Here is a 16,945-nt window from a genome sequence, read left to right as displayed (position 1 = left end):
TTTATTGTGTAAGACAAACCTTTTCTTAAGATGACTCAGAGCTGCGTAGCTAAAACTTTCCTGCCAGATGCTCTGAAGAGTAGTAATGTTCATGTTTTCATAAAATTACCATCTCGAACAAGCTTGACTGGCTTGTACACCACCACCACCACCGTCTTTCCAGGAAGACTAGAGAAAAAAAAAAAAAAAAAAAAGCCCCTGATTTCTTAAGAAAAGCCACATTTTTTCCATTTGGAATCACCGAGTCAGTACATAAAACAGAGGGAGTAAATATGAAAAGTGAACACCTAACATTAATTAGGTGAAATCCATCAGCAGGGAGCCGAGGATATGCAAGTCCCCGAGACGAGCCAGCCCCGCGAGAGGGCAGCAGAGACCGCCGGGTGCATCCCCGCCTGGGCAAAGCTGCGGGAAAGACCCGAGCGCCGTCAATGGAAACCAATTTGCAGAAGCTTCAGCAGCTACATGGCTCTATCAACAGCTGAGCTTATGTGGACTTGAGGTTTGACGCCGATGCCAACAGAGCGTCATGAAATCGCTATATATTTTCTTTTCTTTTCTTTTCTTTTCTTTTCTTTTTTTTTTTGGTTATACTTACCCAAGCACAGCAGTGCCTCGGCCATTAAAAGTAATAATAACAATGAAAAGTAATGGCACTCTTCGTGATCTGAGTCTCAAAATCTGCTCTTATGCACTGCCCCGGAGTGGTTATCTAGCATTTAATCTAAACAGGTCAAATGTAGTTAGTTTCAAACAACTAAAAACAGAACTTTCCAGCGGAAACTGTTAGGCAATCTCAGCAGCAGATGCTGTTTCTGAAACCCTTCTGTGACAACAGCAAATTGCAGAAACAAGTCTAAATCTCACTATACATATAGCTAACTGAATACAAGACTATTTAAACACTAGAGTGCTTTCTATTTATTTTACAAAGAGTAGACATCTCAAATAAGTTACGCTGTGCACTAAAGGCGTGTTTCATAGGTTTGTTCCCCAAGCTACTTCAAGAACATGAAGGACCTAGACCAGAGGTTTCTCCAGCCCAGCATACGATGCCTTAACGCTCCTTTTGTCTGCAATTGCATGTCAGAGTTGTGGACAGAAAACTTCAGGAGAACACCAGTGGAGAGAGACCGCAGTCCAGAGCCATTTTTGCTGGCTGCAGATGTGGCCTCCAAAACCAGGAGGAGCATCTTGTCCTTCTGAAAGCAGGGGTTTGCATCTGCTGGGAACAAGAGTTCTGTCTGGTTGGGAGATGCAGTCTTGTGGGCAGAAAGCCAAACTCACCATTGTAAGCCCTACTGGCAAGCCCAACAGAGTAGAAGTGGCCCAAGGAAAGGTAAGGCATGCCACAGAAACAGTGGCATATTTGGTGCCGAGTTACAGGCTGACCTCCATAGCGAGGCCATTGCGACAGAATCTGCAATAATCCTCATTATTGCAGTATGGTCTCAGGTTTTACGGAAAGGGGTGAAAAGGAGCAAGGAAAAGGAAGGAATGAGGAAAAGGGTAGGATGAGGGGAGGAGAAGAGAGAGATGGGGATTTAAGGATGGTGTGTAAAATGCTAACATCTGGTTATCTTGCCCTGGGATATTCTCCCATTTTCAGCTATATAAAGCTGAAAGACTCTCTGAGCCAGAAGTCATATTTGCATCTTACTGTTTACATGTCCTCAGTGGGTCCTTCTTACATGAATGTTCTCATCACTTTTTAACATGGACTTTTAATGACATGACAATAACAATCCCTTATTGGTCACCAGTACACTCAAGCAGGATGGAAACTTTAAGAGGTTATAACCCCAGAAGGGTTAAATCTGTAGGATAATTTAATTTTATCAAACATTGGAGGAACTTTGCTTATGGAGTGGACTCATTCAGCAGTGATGCTAGCAGGCCCTTCTCTCCAATCTGGCTCTCCATTTTCATTAAACTTCTGCAAACAGAGCAGTTTGAGATGCCCATTCCTTGTCAAATATGACCAGGGGTGGGACAAAGTCAGTATGCACACGTAGACCTCGCTGACTTGAGAAACCGGTCCAAAAAACATACATGTCCAATTAAACAGTCAGTGCATGGACTTTGCAAAAAGTTTGGCTAACAGTGACCGGTTAGGGTGAACAAATACAGTAGCCCATTTGTAAACTCAAAATTTGTAAACTCAAATAGGCTACCCAGGATTGCTTCTAAACACCTGCTGACCCTCCTGACCTGCTGCTCCACACCTTACGCTGCCTTCCAGGGACTTATGGAAGTCATGGCCAAGATCTTCCCTTCTTCACACGCTTTCTTACTGCATCGACTACTTTTCAATTCCATTTTTCTCACCTTCTGTCTGCCTCTGGGACTTGTTGAGGTGTCTTCTGTACTTCTCCAAGGCTGAAAATTTCCCAGTCTCTCTAAGCACCTGTTCCCCTGGTGAACCACTCTTCAGTCCAACCAAAATTTCCCTTGTGGCAGCTTGAAAGCATTGCATCTCACAGTTTCACTGTGGACGTCTGAAGGGAGTCTGGCTCTAAGTTCCTTATGCTTTTAAGTTCCTTATGTTTGCAAGATACCACGTCTTTCATCTCAGGCCCACGGCATTATTTTTTCTTGAGCTGTGTGAGGTTTCTGTTAAACCATTACTTCACCCTTTGCTCTCCTTATCTAGGCTAGTTTCCGCACTCCCACTAACTTCTGCTGTACCGCCCGTTGTTTGGGGCAAATTGCTTCCTTTCAATACCATTTCTTCTTCCTCTTCTGCGTCTCTACCTTTGCCACTATGGTGCAGAGAAAGGAAGACACGAGAGGGGGGGGAAATATATTGTTTAAAGCGATACCCTGGTGAAACAGGTGGAGCCAAATGATTATTCCCTTCCATGTGGCGCTGATAAAGCGGTATCTGGGTGGCTGTGCCCATTACGGGCTCTGCTGGGAGCAAACTGGCCACCGCCCAGCGGAGGACTGGTGAAGCAGTTGGGGGGCTGGAGCACATGATATGATATGACGTGATATGATATGACGTGATATGATGTGATATGACGTGATGTGATAAGATATGACGTGATATGACGTGATATGACGGGAGCACACGACATACGATGGGTGAGGAGGCGTTCAGCCTGCCCCACAAAGCACAGGAGCACGTCGCCTGTTGCTCCCTTTCCCAGCCGGGCCTGGCGAGGAGCCAGGCTTATCCCCTGACAGGCGACAACGCGCCTGTCCCTGTCACGGTCCCTGTCACGATCCCTGTCATGGTGCCCGCTCCCCCCCCCCCTTTCAGGACCGTTGGTCTCGCGCCGCGTGCCCGCCAGTAACCCCGCGGCCCCCTCGCCCCGCCCCCTCCCCCGCCCTGCTCTCTCCTGTCCCGTCGCAGCCAATGGGGAGCCGCGCCCCGCCCCTCCTGCCCCGCCCCCCGCGGGCCGGGCCCCGCCCCCTCACCCTCACCGCCCAATCCCCGCCCGGCGCGGGGACATCCCCGCGGCGCCTCCCCCCCGCGGGGTAACCTTTGCCTTAGTGAGCGCGGCGCCCCGCCCCTCCTCCAGGGGCCGGCCAATCGCCGCGCGCCGCGGGGGCGTGGCCGCGCGGGGCGCAGCCAATGGGCGGCGAGCGGCAGCCGGGAGCGGTGTGCGGGGGCCGCGGGGCCGCGGCTGCCGGGTTCCAGGCGCGAGCGGCCGGCGGGGCAGCCGGCGGGGCGGCAACATGGCGGCCGCGGGGTCGGGCTCGGGCTCGGGCTCCGGCCTGGCCCAGCTGGCGGAGGCCCTGGGCTCGTCGGAGCAGGCGCTGCGCCTCATCCTCTCCATCCTCATGGGTGAGGGCGGCCTGCGGGGGGCGGCGGGGCCGGCAGCGGGGGGCTGGGGGTCCTGGGGGGGTCCTGGGGGGGCGTTGGGGTTGGTGGGGAGGGCGTTAGGGCTGCTGGAACGGCCCCTCGGGGGGGGTGTGGGTGCCTCTCTGGGGGTGCCGCGGGAAGGGCTGCAGGAAAAGGGTGATTAACGGGGTAGGCAGCCAGGGGGAGGGCAGGGAGGGCTCTGCTCCGAGCCTGAAGGCTGTCCGTGAGCCTATGGGCTGTCTAAATGAAGTGTTTTGGGCTAACGAAAAGTGCACGTTCTGAAGGAAAAGTCATTCCGCTTCATAGCCGTGGTCTGGAGCACGCTCGTCTAGGCTTTAATTTAATTAACTGTGTAAATGAACTGTAACGTTCTTCACATCGACGGTAGGTACAACAGACTGAACTCAACTCAGGCTTTAGTTAAACCATCTTTTTTTTTTTTTTTTTTTTAAATAAAGTAAAGGAAACGCATATAGGACATGCATCTAGGTCAGCGTGAGTTAATGTAGCAGCTCTCCACATCTGTCTCTGGCACTTTAATTACGAGCTGATTCAGTTTACTTGCCTGGCAGAAACCTAAACCAGAAAAAGCAGATGGGTTACTACCAGGCTAGCCAACCAAACAAGGGACTAGTCTAACGAGAACAGATGCAGAAAAGGTGTTGGGAAGTGTGTGTGTGTATATTCAGACACACACTGTAGACACACATTTGTAGCAGGTGCCCTGAACGTGTTCTCAGTTTCTTCTCCCTTTTGGAAGCAGTTAGCTGGAATGTGACATCAGGGGGCTCTGTTTTCTGCTTGGTGTCCTGTGGGTAAACAAAATCTCTCACTGCTATGAAACGAACAGCAGTAATTACCATCTTAATGGTAAGAAGAGATGCCCACTGCAGTCAGTAGATTGAGCCCAAGATTTGTGGGCATCCCTGGAAGCGTTCCATGCACAGTTGCATCAAGTCTCAGTGAGTCCTTATCATTTGCATTAAAAGTCTTGGGATCGGGAGCTGGGAGCACACTCGCATCTCTTTTTCCCTGCGTACCCAAAACGTTTACCAAACAAGAGGCTGGAGTTGCATGTTTCCCTCTCCTTTCTCCCTGCCTCAGTGTCTCATAATTGCATTCAGGAGAAGACATAACTTCAGACAGAGGGCTTACGGGCATGCAAAACAGCCTAGCCCATGGTTTTGTACTCATGCAATTCAGGTAGGCAGCCAGGCAGAGAGGACCGGCTCCAGCTTTCCCACTTAATGGGTAGGTAGTAAAGCATTACACTATTATACTCAGAGTGCCAAGCACCACTCTAGAGCAACGTGAGAGTGAGAAGAGTTCCTGAACCTGTCACGAGCCTTTCTTTTAATGCCAATTTCATTGCAGCTTAGCTTACAGCCCTTTTATTGTGACTTATGGTTTTAAGCCTCTCAGTAATGAAACTGGCACTGATGACCACTTCATAGGAGGGGTCATGCATTTGAAATGCATTTCAAGAAGCTGGAAATTGTGTTAGAACAGGCAAAGCTCTGCTTTTTCTGGACTTCCTCCATTTCAGGTGTGTTCACAGATTCAGGAAGAAAGTTATTTTTATTGTCTGCAACTAATACTTTGCAGATTTGCAAAGGACTTTGCAACTTCTTACGTTAATTTCCAGAGAATGCTGAATTATCATTGAAAAAATATTCTGCATGGACTCTCTTGATTCACAGTAAGAGTGTTCAGTTAGGTGTGATCTGAAATAGCCAAAAGATGTCATTTAAAACTGTTAAAAATCTATACCTATTGAGGAAAAAATTAAAAAAATAAATAATAAAGACAGGACAGAATGAGAAGGGGGAAGGAAGAGCAAAAGAGAACAAAAATTTGGGTAGCCCTACAGGGCAGAACACTTTCTCAGTAGGGAAATAGAGATTGTAACAGCATGGTGCTGAGTAAACTATGGGGATTTTAGTCAAAGCACCATATTTAAATCAGAGGCACCTTTTTTACATCATACACCTTTGAAACAAAGACTAAAACTAGAATGGGGTCTGTTATTTAGGCTGTACAGGATTAAAAACAAATTTCAGATTTAGAGTATAAAAACTGTATTTAAAAAAAAAAAAAAAAGTACAGTCCCAAAGAATTAAAGGTGCAGGTCTGGCCGTACAACCACACAGCATCTTGCAAGCTACCTGGCACGTTCTGCTGCCTCCTATGGAGGGGGGCCAACACACTGTTTGCAATCCCGAACCAGAACTGACCTGCTGATCAACCCAGACCTGCCAAGAACAGCGCTGGGGAAAGGTTTCCTAATCTACACACATAGCAGTGACCTGCAGAAATGAAGATATTTTTTTTTCTACAGGTGCCAGAAATTAGCAGCTTTGCTTGCAACTGGGTCTGATCTCCTCATCTTCCACCTCACCAATTTTTGACATCCTCTGCTTCCACCTGCTCTCTGCATTTTGAAGATTTTTAGGCGTGCTGAAATTTCTGTGGGTCATTCGTAATTGATATAACTTATCCCAAATCAAGTCCCCAGCTGGTCAACCAAACAAGAACCTTATTGAAGGGGAAGCAAACAGCTAGTTTCAACATGTACAAGCCAGCACCGTCCCACCATGGGTGCTAAAAGGTACTCTGTGAGACTGTACCCTTGTGCTGCCTTTTCAGTTCAGTTTCACTTTAAAGGAATCCCATTCACATAATTAGAGGTGGTTCTGCTGTGTACACACTAAACCACCACGAGTGGATGTCAAAAGTATGCTCCAGTGCTGAATTAAACTACTCATGAAAATGCACTCGTTGTTAAGCAAGATGTGTGATTTTTGCAGTATTATAGACAGAAAAAAGAGAACACCTCTGAAGTCAAAATACTAGGGAAGGCTTACATTTGGACATGCCTTTTTTCCATGTTGTCCCCTTCATTTTCTTATAAGAGTACTAAAACTAAAAGGAAGACGATTCATCTGGTAGATTTTAATTAAGTGGAGTTAACTGATCAGCAAAGGGGAAAAAGTGGAGGGGAAAAAAAAAAAAGTATCATCTAAAGTCTTGAAGATGAAATGGAGTTAGGACTTACCTTATAGAAAAAGGGAAATAAAAGGAACAGGAAAAAAAATGTTTCTGGTTTTCTTATTGGCAGCTTTATTTCTGGAAAAAAAAAGACAGGCATCTTAATCACATATTCTACAACACAACAAACTTAACGATGCTGTTCTTGCTTACAATTAGTCCTCCCTCTTGATGGTTTACTTTGTTTGCTCAATTGTATTTGTAGATAACCTGGATGTTGTGCAGCAATCCATTACTTTCCCAAATGCCTGTGGCAAAGAAACTACCAGCTCCAGGGTTCTCTTAACCATAGATTGTCCTCTTGTTCCTTTTATTTTTAATAAAAAGAAAGCGAGGAAGAAAAGAGGAGTTTATCATCAAAGGCATGTCTTGGCTAACTTGTCACACTTGCATCAATTGCTAATTCTCTGCTATAAAAAGCCTATCTGGAGGCAAAAATCGGCTCTGTGTGCAGGCAGCTTTTCAACCTCATGTTGCACAGAAAAGGAGAACTACCTTGGACCAGAAGGTCACCTTCTGTTTTCTCCAGGAGTGTGTTCCAGCTGGTTTCCTGCCTCAGTCATCTCTGCCCAAAAAAAGCTGTGAACAATGAATTTGGCAGACTGGGAGCTGGTACTCGGGATCTCTCGAGAGCAAGGAGCAGGGATTCTGTTCCTGTTGTTTCTGAAGGGTGAAAGAAAAGCTGCGTGGCGTCCTGACTGAAATATCTGACAGCAAGCTTTCCACATGGCAGCGGCAGCTTCAAAAACAGCTTTCTGGCTTTTCCTGTGCTAATTCATGCTCTTTGAAGGATACTGTGGTGGGGAGGGAATACTGCCATTGTATCAGTGAGAATAGCTAATTATTTAGTGGCTGGTTTGGGAGTGCTCCGAAATACACAGACCGCAGTGGAGTGTCCATTGATGCTCAGTACCCACTGCCACGTGTGAGTTAAAGTTTGTAGCTGCAGCGTGGAACTGGTGCTGTTGTAAAACCGAGAAAATGATCTACGTGCAGCAAAGCTGCAAAGTCCAGAGTACCAGCAGGCTGCTGGTTATCAGAAGAATGTGGGCTGACCTGGTGACTTTTGACCTGGAACAGCACCCATGTAGCCCAAGACTGAGCTTTAAGTGTGTAGCTTTCTTAAAACCTATCTCCTGTGCATATCAGGAGCTCTCCGTTTCCAAGGGCCTGTAATTTTGTTTTTTTTTTTCTTCGAAACAACATTACTCAAACCATGATATGATTTCCTATGTGGAGTTAAAGAGAGGTAGGCGTGACAAGTGAGATAGTCTGTGTTTTGCTTGTTCTAAATAATAGGAACACTAGTTGAGGATGAGGAAAAAGTGGATAACATTTCTGGCTTTTAGAAACTGGAGGTACCTTACGGTGTTTAATTCTGTCTATAGAAATGGGTGGAGCCCCACAAAACACTTTTTTCTAATGAAAATTGAGCATTTAGCCAGGTTGCACTGATTTTAGAGAGAAAACATTTAAAACCATGTGTCAGCAAACAGCCATAAATTGTACTTTGTCTGTATTTCTGATGTGATTTTTCTCCCTCTTTGCTCAAAAGGGGAAAACGTTTTTCCACTGTAAACTTCAGTATTTTAACTTTCAATCTAAAGCAATGGTACCACTTCTTAATTATTTTCTTTTAACCACTTTCCATTGTACAAAGCTGTGGGCAGTTTTTAGTATATTTATTAGACTTCAACCAGTATCTGTCCCAGGAAGATTGAAATGAGGAAGAAGACTCTCTACCTATGTGCTTCTGAGTATGAGGCTGATAGGCAATACCTTATCTTTTTTTAATCATGCAAATTGTTGTAGTTGCTTGAATTACTCTTGCATCCCAGAGAGCCTACGTGATCAACTCTTTGATGATTACCTCTGTCCTCCTCAGCTGGCATTCAGGGATCGTGGAGGAGCGTGCCTCCGACTAGTGCTGAAGGGTGAATGCCGTGGTGGAGGGGAGTAAGGGCTGGAGCGGGACAAAAATAGCTGGTCACCCTGGGACATGGCAATAAGGGGTGAAAGAGGTGAGAAAAGAAACACGTACTAAGAGCAGGAGTCTAGAGAGGCGGGGAAATGGGGAAAAAAATACAAGAAGGGAAAAGGAAGCTCTGGGTAAGGCATGGGAAATTGGAGCTGTTTGTGCAGAAGGGAAGAGCAAGACTGAATGAGCATCCAGGAGCAAGGTTGCCAGGGTCTGTGGGCAAAGAGTTGTGGAATGTGGAGGCTGGACAGTCATTCAGCCCGATAAAGAGTCTGCAGAGTGGAAACTGGTGCAGGACACAAAAGGAGGAAGGAACAGAAACAAGGAGGAAAGGAGGACCGAAAGAGAGACGGCAAGAGGCTGAGGAAATGGGGAAAAGCAGTTTCATTTCAAGAAGAAACAGGTATACATTTGGGCTCGGTAGGGCACGCTGCCCTCTAGGATCTAGAAGGGAGCCCAAAAGTCCCAAACGCTGTAATTCCCTCCCAGTGGATTTGGGGCAGAAGGGAAGGACCATAAAACATCTCTAGTTCCCACCTGCCAGCCCATTAGCACTGACAGGCTGCAATACATACACTTGACATAGCATGACAGAGTTTCTCTTTTCCTCTTATAGTAATGACTAGTTGTGGCCTTGCCTATTGGAAAGCTTCCATCCATCAAATGCTGCTCAGCAAAGCCTGCATTTCATCACCTTTTATTATTGCTGCATATAAAGCAGGACTACCTACTGCTACTATTACCCCATTAGTTCAGGTAGCAGACAGCTGCCCATGGTTACACACTTCAGCTGGGCTAATAAGCAGTGTGGGTGCCACTATTGTGCAAAGTCACTCCTTTTATTTTTTTTGGTAGGATGGATTTTATTTTGTTGAACACAAGCTTGCAAAATAAAGCAATCCTGAGCCATGAAATGCCAGAATTAAGGTTGCTTCTGCTATTCCAATCCAGCTCCCTTATGCATACGCCTTTAAAAACAGCAATTGCATGGTTAGACTTCAGATACTCAGGAGATGGACAACACTTGCTGCATCAATACGTATGAAAACATAATGTACTTATTGTCTAATATGTGGCAATGTTTATTGCATGCTTTGTGAACCTCACCTAAACCCTTAAGACAACAGAATTTAATTTACTTATGGGATTCTGTGGGGCCCTTGTCGCCATCCTACCAGAGTGCTTCACAAATGTTTACTTCTCTCTGGAGCCACAGATGAATAATCCGTAGGCATTCCTAAACTGGGTCAGGATCTAACGTGCAGAAAATGCAAGGAAAACACCTCCTTCCACTTTGCTGTTTGCTATGAAATGCTTCTGATTTTTTCAAAGTGCTACATGCATAGTCCCAGTGGATTTTAGTTACAGCTTCGTGTGCCTAGTACTTAACAAATCAGATGCAAATCTGAAGTTGGAGAGTCAGAAAAAAAAATAGAATATAGTACTGGAAGTCACTTGGGGAACACTGGGATTAAAGTTACTCAGCTCATTGAGGGGAAGCAGGGGTTGAATTTTGCAGGACAGTGTGATGTTCTAAACTATAACATTTCCTTCCTTCTTCCTTTTTCTTTTTTTTTTTTTTCAATTTGTCTCTTTACCGTAGTCACTGTGAATTTGGAAATGAGTCAGAGTAGTCCACTGAAGTCTGATTCATGTGTTTTCAGCATTACCCATCCTCATGTATTCACTAATCCTGGAATTTCTTACGCTTCAACATCAACTGTGATATAATAATGTTCCTGTTGAAGTATTCTGTAAGAGTAAGTCATCTGGCATTTATCCCCTGAGAGGGAAATAAAGTATCAGGAATGTATACCGTGACCTTTATTGATGATGTATCTATGTAAAGTACATGTTCTTAATAACATGTTCAGCAAAATTATAATCTGGACCATTACAAACATCGCTGCTTGTCTACACGAACTTATAACTCTTCCTTCTTTTTCCCCCTTCTCCTCAGGGTATCCTTTTGCCTTGTTCCAGCGCTATTTCCTCTTCCAGAAGGAGACCTACCTCATTCATCTCTACAATGCGTTGACAGGACTCTCAATTGCGTACTTCAATTTTGGTAAGATGAGCTTGGGAAGAGAGAGCGACCTGTCCCACGGCTGGCTGCAGTTTGGGAGGACTTGTAATGGGGAAACGTCATTCCTGCCTCATCCCTCTCACTCGCTTTCTCTCTCTCTTCACAGGGATGCAGTTCTTTCATTCCCTGCTGTGTGTTCTAATCCAGTTCCTCATCCTGAGGCTTATGGGCCGCACAATCACTGCTGTCTTCACCACGTTCCTCTTTCAGATGGTAAAATTCCCTTTCTTGCTGCATCAGTTTGTAGAGAAGAGCCTGCTGTTCAGTTTTGGGCTTCCCAGTAGTGAATGTGGGCGGAAAAGTGGGGACAGATCAAAAACAGCTGGAGGAATTAGTTTAAGTAACACAAACAATGGTTTCTTTCAGACATACCTTATGGCTGGATATTACTTCACAGCCACAGAGCATTACGACATCAAGTGGACAATGCCACACTGTGTCTTGACTCTCAAATTGATCGGTGAGTTGGTACCTCCGTCCTATCTTTTAGACTGTGCAAGCCATGGCTCAGGTAAAAGAGGGCTGCTTGCTCAGGTCTTCAAATGGTTGTTTCTCACCTCCAGGTCTGGCCATCGATTACTATGATGGAGGAAAAGACCTGGTGAGTAAAACACCATTTCTCCTTCACTCCTTCCTTCTTCTTTGCTGTTCCAATGGTGTAGAGGTCAGAAAATCGGGTTTAAAGGTTATTAGTTATTAAGCTGCATCCATTGTTTGGTAAAAGCCATAGCTGAGAGGGAGAGCATCTGTGAGTATCTGAGGGCACTGAATTCCAGAGTGGAAAGAGACAATTTGGAACAGAGGGAGTAGTGATTACAGATGGACAAAAATTGCTTCAGCACTGAATTGTGTCAGAATATTATTCTGCCCCCTTCCAAATTCCCCACCATCGCCTCCTTCCATATCCCTTGCTTTAGATCCCTGATCCCTAGTGCTCTGTCTTGTGGGTAGTATTCCTTTAACTTGCAGAGCATCAGCAGTAGATTTCAGTTTCCATCTTCCTTTCGTCTAGTCATATCACATCCTTGTGGATGGTTACTCTTTACCATGTGTTAGGACCCTATTACTAGGGCAGATGAAACGGTGAGAGAAGTCACACAGCACAAGGTGTGGGAAAGGACAGAACACTTGCTACAGTTTCTCAGTGCTACTTCAAGTATTTGTGCTCCCCACCTTCTGTTTGGAGCCTGACCCAGTGTTCAGCATCCATGCAGTCACTGCATCTGAAAATCTCCTAAGCTGAAGTTTCAAATAGTTAATGGCAATGAATTCTTGCATCAAGAGGTAGGAACTGTAGGACAGTAAGGTCTTGGTACGTGACATTTCAGTAAGGGACTAGAAAAGGGGTTTTACAGTGTTTTTACTATGTCTGCTGTGCAGGTGGGGATGCATGTTAATAGATCTTTCCCTTGTTTTGAGCTTTTAGGGGAATAAAGATGTGTGCAACTGGTCTCAACTATTGGATCTTGGTAATTAGAGGGGGCTGAGAGTAGAGAGGGGTGGGGAGGGGAATGAACAATGAAGTACAAAGCCATATACATGGGAAATAAGAATTTAGGCTGAGAACGTAACATCCAGAGCTAGTATGAGATCCCCTAGGATGATGTTAATGCCACTCACTTTGGTGCAGGAGTTCCTGACCCCTGAGCAGCGGCGATTTGCTGTCCGGGGAGTTCCTACCTTGTTGGAAGTCTCAGGATTCTCCTATTTCTATGGTGCCTTCATGGTGGGACCTCAGTTCTCCATGACAGACTATCAGAAACTGGCAAGGGGTGAGATGACTGACGTTCAAGGCCAGAGACCCAATAGGTAATGAGAGCCACTTAGTCCCTCGCTTTCCTAAGATCCCAGAACGCTGAATCCCCCATGCGCTCCCTGCAGCAGAGTGCCTTCTTATCTGGACTGAAGTACTGTGACCAAAACTGATTTATAAGAGAATGCAGTCGTTCAAAAGTTGCTCATAAACTCTGCATAATGTCCTAGCGTTGTTCCAGCATGTATGTCAACAACCATTTGACATGTTTAGTACAGACTCAGTCCTGACCTGGCAATATTAGCATCCCATCTTTCAGATGGAGGCACCTGCTGCAGTGGAATACGGTGACTCCCTATCACTATCTCCCCAAGCTCCTCATCTCCACTTCTGTTGTTCAAATTATGAGTTTGAAGGTCTCTTTCCAGGGCTTTTCTTTGACCTTCATATTTTTCTTTCTCAGTTTTGTACCTGCTCTCAAGCGCCTCAGTTTGGGTCTCTTCTTTCTAGTGACCTATACTTTGTCAAGCCCGTACATCTCTGATGAATACCTCATCTCAGATGATTACATGGTATGTATATATTTGACAGTTCTGGCATGTGGAAGATTCTACTTCTTGCGAGGGCACTAGATCTACAAAAGTAGAGGAAGGATTTTTTTTTTTAGGTTTGCTTCAATTTAAAAAGGAGATAAGCCAGCAGCTAGTGCTATGCCTTCCCACAACTGATTTGGCTTTGCTGCCTGTCCTATAAATTCAATTTGATGCAGAACAGGAGTGTGTCATGATGAACTGAACCAAATGAAAACTTTTACAAATAGAAAATTCATCTTAGATGTTACAGTTGTTTTTGGAATCATAACATACATATTTTGTCACTTTTTAATAACCATCTGTTTAACAATTACATGCAAAGAACTCTGGCAGAGTAACTTGCAAGGCATTTTAAAAATTGAAGGTGGAGATTCATCTTGTAGACTTGGTAATGCGAGCTACCCTCGAGCACAGATCAGCTTTAAACGAACAACTAGATTTGTTTTTCTCAACAGTGTTATTTTGCAGCAGCACATTCTGCAGATTGACATATTTGAATTAGAAACTTACCAAAATCTTTGAGGTTCTTTGAAAACTAACAAGCAATTCCTGCCTGCAGATTATCTGTTTTCTATGTCAGTGTGAATAAATGAGGGTATCAATGCCAGCAATGATTATGCTAATCCCGGAGTATTCCTGAAGTATTTATTTCAGTACAGCCAAATACTATCAAAGAAAATAAAATCGTATATGAATCCACACAATCCAGTAGCCTGGCAGTCCAGTCATTATAGTAGTCTCAACATATAGATCAGGTTAAAATGAAAAACAGTGTTGAGATCTCATCTACCCTGTCTCATTATAGCTGGTAAACTCACTTACTTTGTTTCACTCTTATCCCTGCAGGAGAAGCCTTTCTGGTTCCGTTGTGGCTACATATTGATCTGGGGAAAAATTATACTCTACAAATATGTAACCTGCTGGCTTGTTACGGTGAGTCAAGTCTTTCCAGAAATAAGACAAACGAACAGATGCAGTGTCTTTGCAGCCTACATGGTGTGGTCTTGGAATGGAAGTAGTCCAAATATCTAGAGATGAGTGCAGATCACAGAATGGTTTTGGTTGGAAGGGACATTTAAATATCTAGTTCCAAAGCCCCTGCAATGCACGGGGACATCTTTCACTAGATCAAGTTGCTCACATCAGTGTAGTTGCTGTAAGTTAGCAACTTACAGCAGGCATCAGGCTTTTAATCCATTTTCTCCATCTGCAGTGGCACTCTCCACTGAGCACAGAGTCAGAACTTCCCCCCCCCCCCCCCCCCCAAAAAAAATATTTTTTCCTCATCTTTCTTCTGTGTCTTTTTTTGTAGGAGGGTGTCTGCATCCTTGTGGGCCTGGGGTACAATGGCAAGGACCAGAACGGAAAGCCTATGTGGGATGCCTGTGCCAACATGAAGGTCTGGCTGTATGAGACAACACCTTTGTTCACAGGGACCATTGCTTCTTTCAACATCAACACCAACGCTTGGGTGGCCCGGTGAGCAGGAGAAACTTGTGTCAGTCACGTCTGTGTCCAGAGAACCAAGGTCCTAGGCTGAGAAGGGAGTGCTAGATGCTGTTTTTCAGTTCTTACACTATGCCTTCCACATTTTGCTACTGGCTGCTGTCCTGTTTGAAACAGGCTACTGTGTTGGATCGATTTTTTTGATCCAATCTAAAAGGGCAGTTCCTTAACACAGGCAAGAAGTTGAAGATGGTAGAAGCAGGAGGGCAGAGTGTAGAATGGAACTACAGGGAGACCACAGGGATATATGCAAAGGTGTATGGGCCCCTGGGCCTTGCATCTCTGACACGGTGAGGGAAGGGCAGACAATAAACCAGCAGCACTCTCTTGTTTGTTTCTTCTCTGCTCTAGCTACATCTTCAAGCGTCTGAAGTTCCTGGGGAACAAACTGCTGTCACAGGCACTGGCCCTGTTCTTCCTGGCCATTTGGCATGGGCTGCACTCTGGCTACCTGGTGTGCTTCCAAATGGAGCTGCTCATAGTCATCGTCGAAAGACAGGTGCGCTTTGTCAGACCTACCAGAAGGGGGTCACCTGTGTTAGCCTTTTCCCTCGAGTCTGGAAACTACCCCACTGAAGGCTTTAATGTCTGCTCACTTTGGAATTGGTGTTCACAAGCAGTACTGTTCTGCTCTTGAGGGATCAGTAGGTCGCTGGCTTCTGTACGGGCAAGTTGTAAGTCTCCTGTCAGCTTCTACGGTAAAAGTGGAGAACTTGGCATATGAGTAGAGGGCAACGGCAGTGCTTGGCAGCTGGGAAGGTTGGAAGACAAGCACACGAGCCAAATACCTCCAGTAGATCTCCCGCTAGTGAGAGAACGATATTCTATATTTAAATCCTTTTCATAGAATATCCAAGTTGGAAGGGACCCGCAAGGATCATAGAGTCCAACTCCGGGGTCCCCAAACGACCACCCAATAAAATCATGGGTCCGAGAGCACTGTGCAAATGCTCCTTGAGCTCCGTCAGGCTCAGTACCGTGACTGCTTCCCCAGGGAGCCTGTTCCAGTGCCCAGTCACCCTCTCTGAAGAACCTTTTCTTGATATCCAGGCTTTTTTCTGATTAAAGCTTGAAGCAGGTTACTACTTAATTACTTTTTTAGACTGACTGTTCACTAAGATTAATTTAACACAGCTAGGTGGATGCTTTGGCTGCAGAGCACACATACACCCATAGGACATCCAACCGAGAAAAAGCTTTCTTTTTTTCTCCTTTTAAATTAGGTCATCAACCTCATTCGGGACAGCCCTCCCTTAAGCACTTTGGCCTCCATCACTGCCTTGCAGCCTATTTTCTACGTGCTACAACAGGCTAACCACTGGATGTTTATGGGTTACTCTCTGGTGCCATTTTGCCTTTTTACGTGGGACAAATGGATGAAGGTATTTACTAGCCATAAACAGACAATCCACGCAACCAACCTGTTTTCCTTGCTTTTCTTATTCTGCTTGCTGATTCTCAACCGTGCCTCTCTCTTTACAGGTGTACAGGTCTATTTATTTCCTTGGCCACGTGTTGTTCTTCACCTTATTATTGGTGTTGCCTTATATTCGCAAGTTAATTGTGCCACGAAAAGAAAAGCTAAAAAAAGCAGAGTAACAGCCAAAAGGTAAGGCTATCCTATGTTTAGGGACATGTGGTAGGAATCCCACACTTAGACTAGGAGGTGAAGTGGTGCAGCAGTGTTACAGCCCCAGGTGAAAGGGGAATGTAAGAACAAATGAAACAACTCTAATAGCTTTTTCTCTTTCAGATTGTACCACCTGTGCATTTGTAGGAGTTAATTTAACACTCCAGAAGCAAAGCATCACCTGCCAAGTTTGCTGTGTTGAAGTATAACTTTTTTCAACGCGAGGAGGGGGAAAGAGAAAGCACAGGGTCAGAGACCCAAAAGGAGGGGATTGGAGTCGGTCTCGTTCCAGAACCTCCACCTTCTGTATGTTGCCTTATCTCTCTGCCGCCCTCCAGTGGACACTCTTGTCTCCCTGCTGATTTCAGATGATTGTAAGACACTCAGCGCAGGCACTATATTGGAATGGAGCCACCTTCTGACTTTTCTACGTTTGTCATCCAAGATAAAAGTTGCTCCTGTTCTTTTTTTTTTTTCAAATCCGCTTCAGCTCCTTTCCTCTTGGGTACATCAGTGCGGGAGTTAAAAACTGTCATGTGC

General features: G+C 45.2%; 1 protein-coding gene across 2 annotated transcripts; it reads left to right on the top strand.

Moving 5' to 3' along the window:
• The first annotated feature begins 3,625 nt into the window (after positions 1 to 3,625).
• LPCAT3 (lysophosphatidylcholine acyltransferase 3) lies at positions 3,626 to 16,892 on the top strand. 2 transcript variants are annotated; one of them, XM_082781502.1, is made up of 13 exons: positions 3,626 to 3,793; positions 10,798 to 10,905; positions 11,030 to 11,136; positions 11,290 to 11,383; positions 11,487 to 11,524; positions 12,554 to 12,732; positions 13,140 to 13,248; positions 14,116 to 14,202; positions 14,582 to 14,748; positions 15,127 to 15,274; positions 15,999 to 16,157; positions 16,258 to 16,384; positions 16,529 to 16,892. In XM_082781502.1, the coding sequence occupies exons 1-12, from the start codon at positions 3,685 to 3,687 to the stop codon at positions 16,372 to 16,374; spliced, it is 1,422 nt and encodes a 473-aa protein (XP_082637628.1). In that variant the 5' UTR covers positions 3,626 to 3,684; the 3' UTR covers positions 16,375 to 16,384; positions 16,529 to 16,892. The 2 variants fall into 2 exon arrangements, with proteins under 2 accessions (XP_082637628.1, XP_082637629.1); XM_082781503.1 differs by lacking the exon at positions 3,626 to 3,793 and adding an exon at positions 10,332 to 10,597.
• Positions 16,893 to 16,945: the final 53 nt, after the last annotated feature.

Source organism: Aythya marila, assembly GCF_965140915.1.
Source record: "Aythya marila genome assembly, chromosome: 1".
NCBI lineage: Eukaryota > Metazoa > Chordata > Aves > Anseriformes > Anatidae > Aythya > Aythya marila.
This window is presented reverse-complemented; position numbering and strand designations above follow the sequence as displayed.

What these genes read in the sequence shown, in the direction of transcription:
- LPCAT3 (XM_082781502.1), top strand. Translation starts at nt 3,685, where the DNA reads ATGGCGGCCGCGGGGTCGGGCTCGGGCTCGGGCTCCGGCCTGGCCCAG. An exon ending in CTTGACTCTCAAATTGATCG is followed by an intron (nt 11,384 to 11,486) that starts GTGAGTTGGTAC and finishes TCTCACCTCCAG; the next exon opens with GTCTGGCCATCGATTACTAT. An exon ending in TAACCTGCTGGCTTGTTACG is followed by an intron (nt 14,203 to 14,581) that starts GTGAGTCAAGTC and finishes CTTTTTTTGTAG; the next exon opens with GAGGGTGTCTGCATCCTTGT.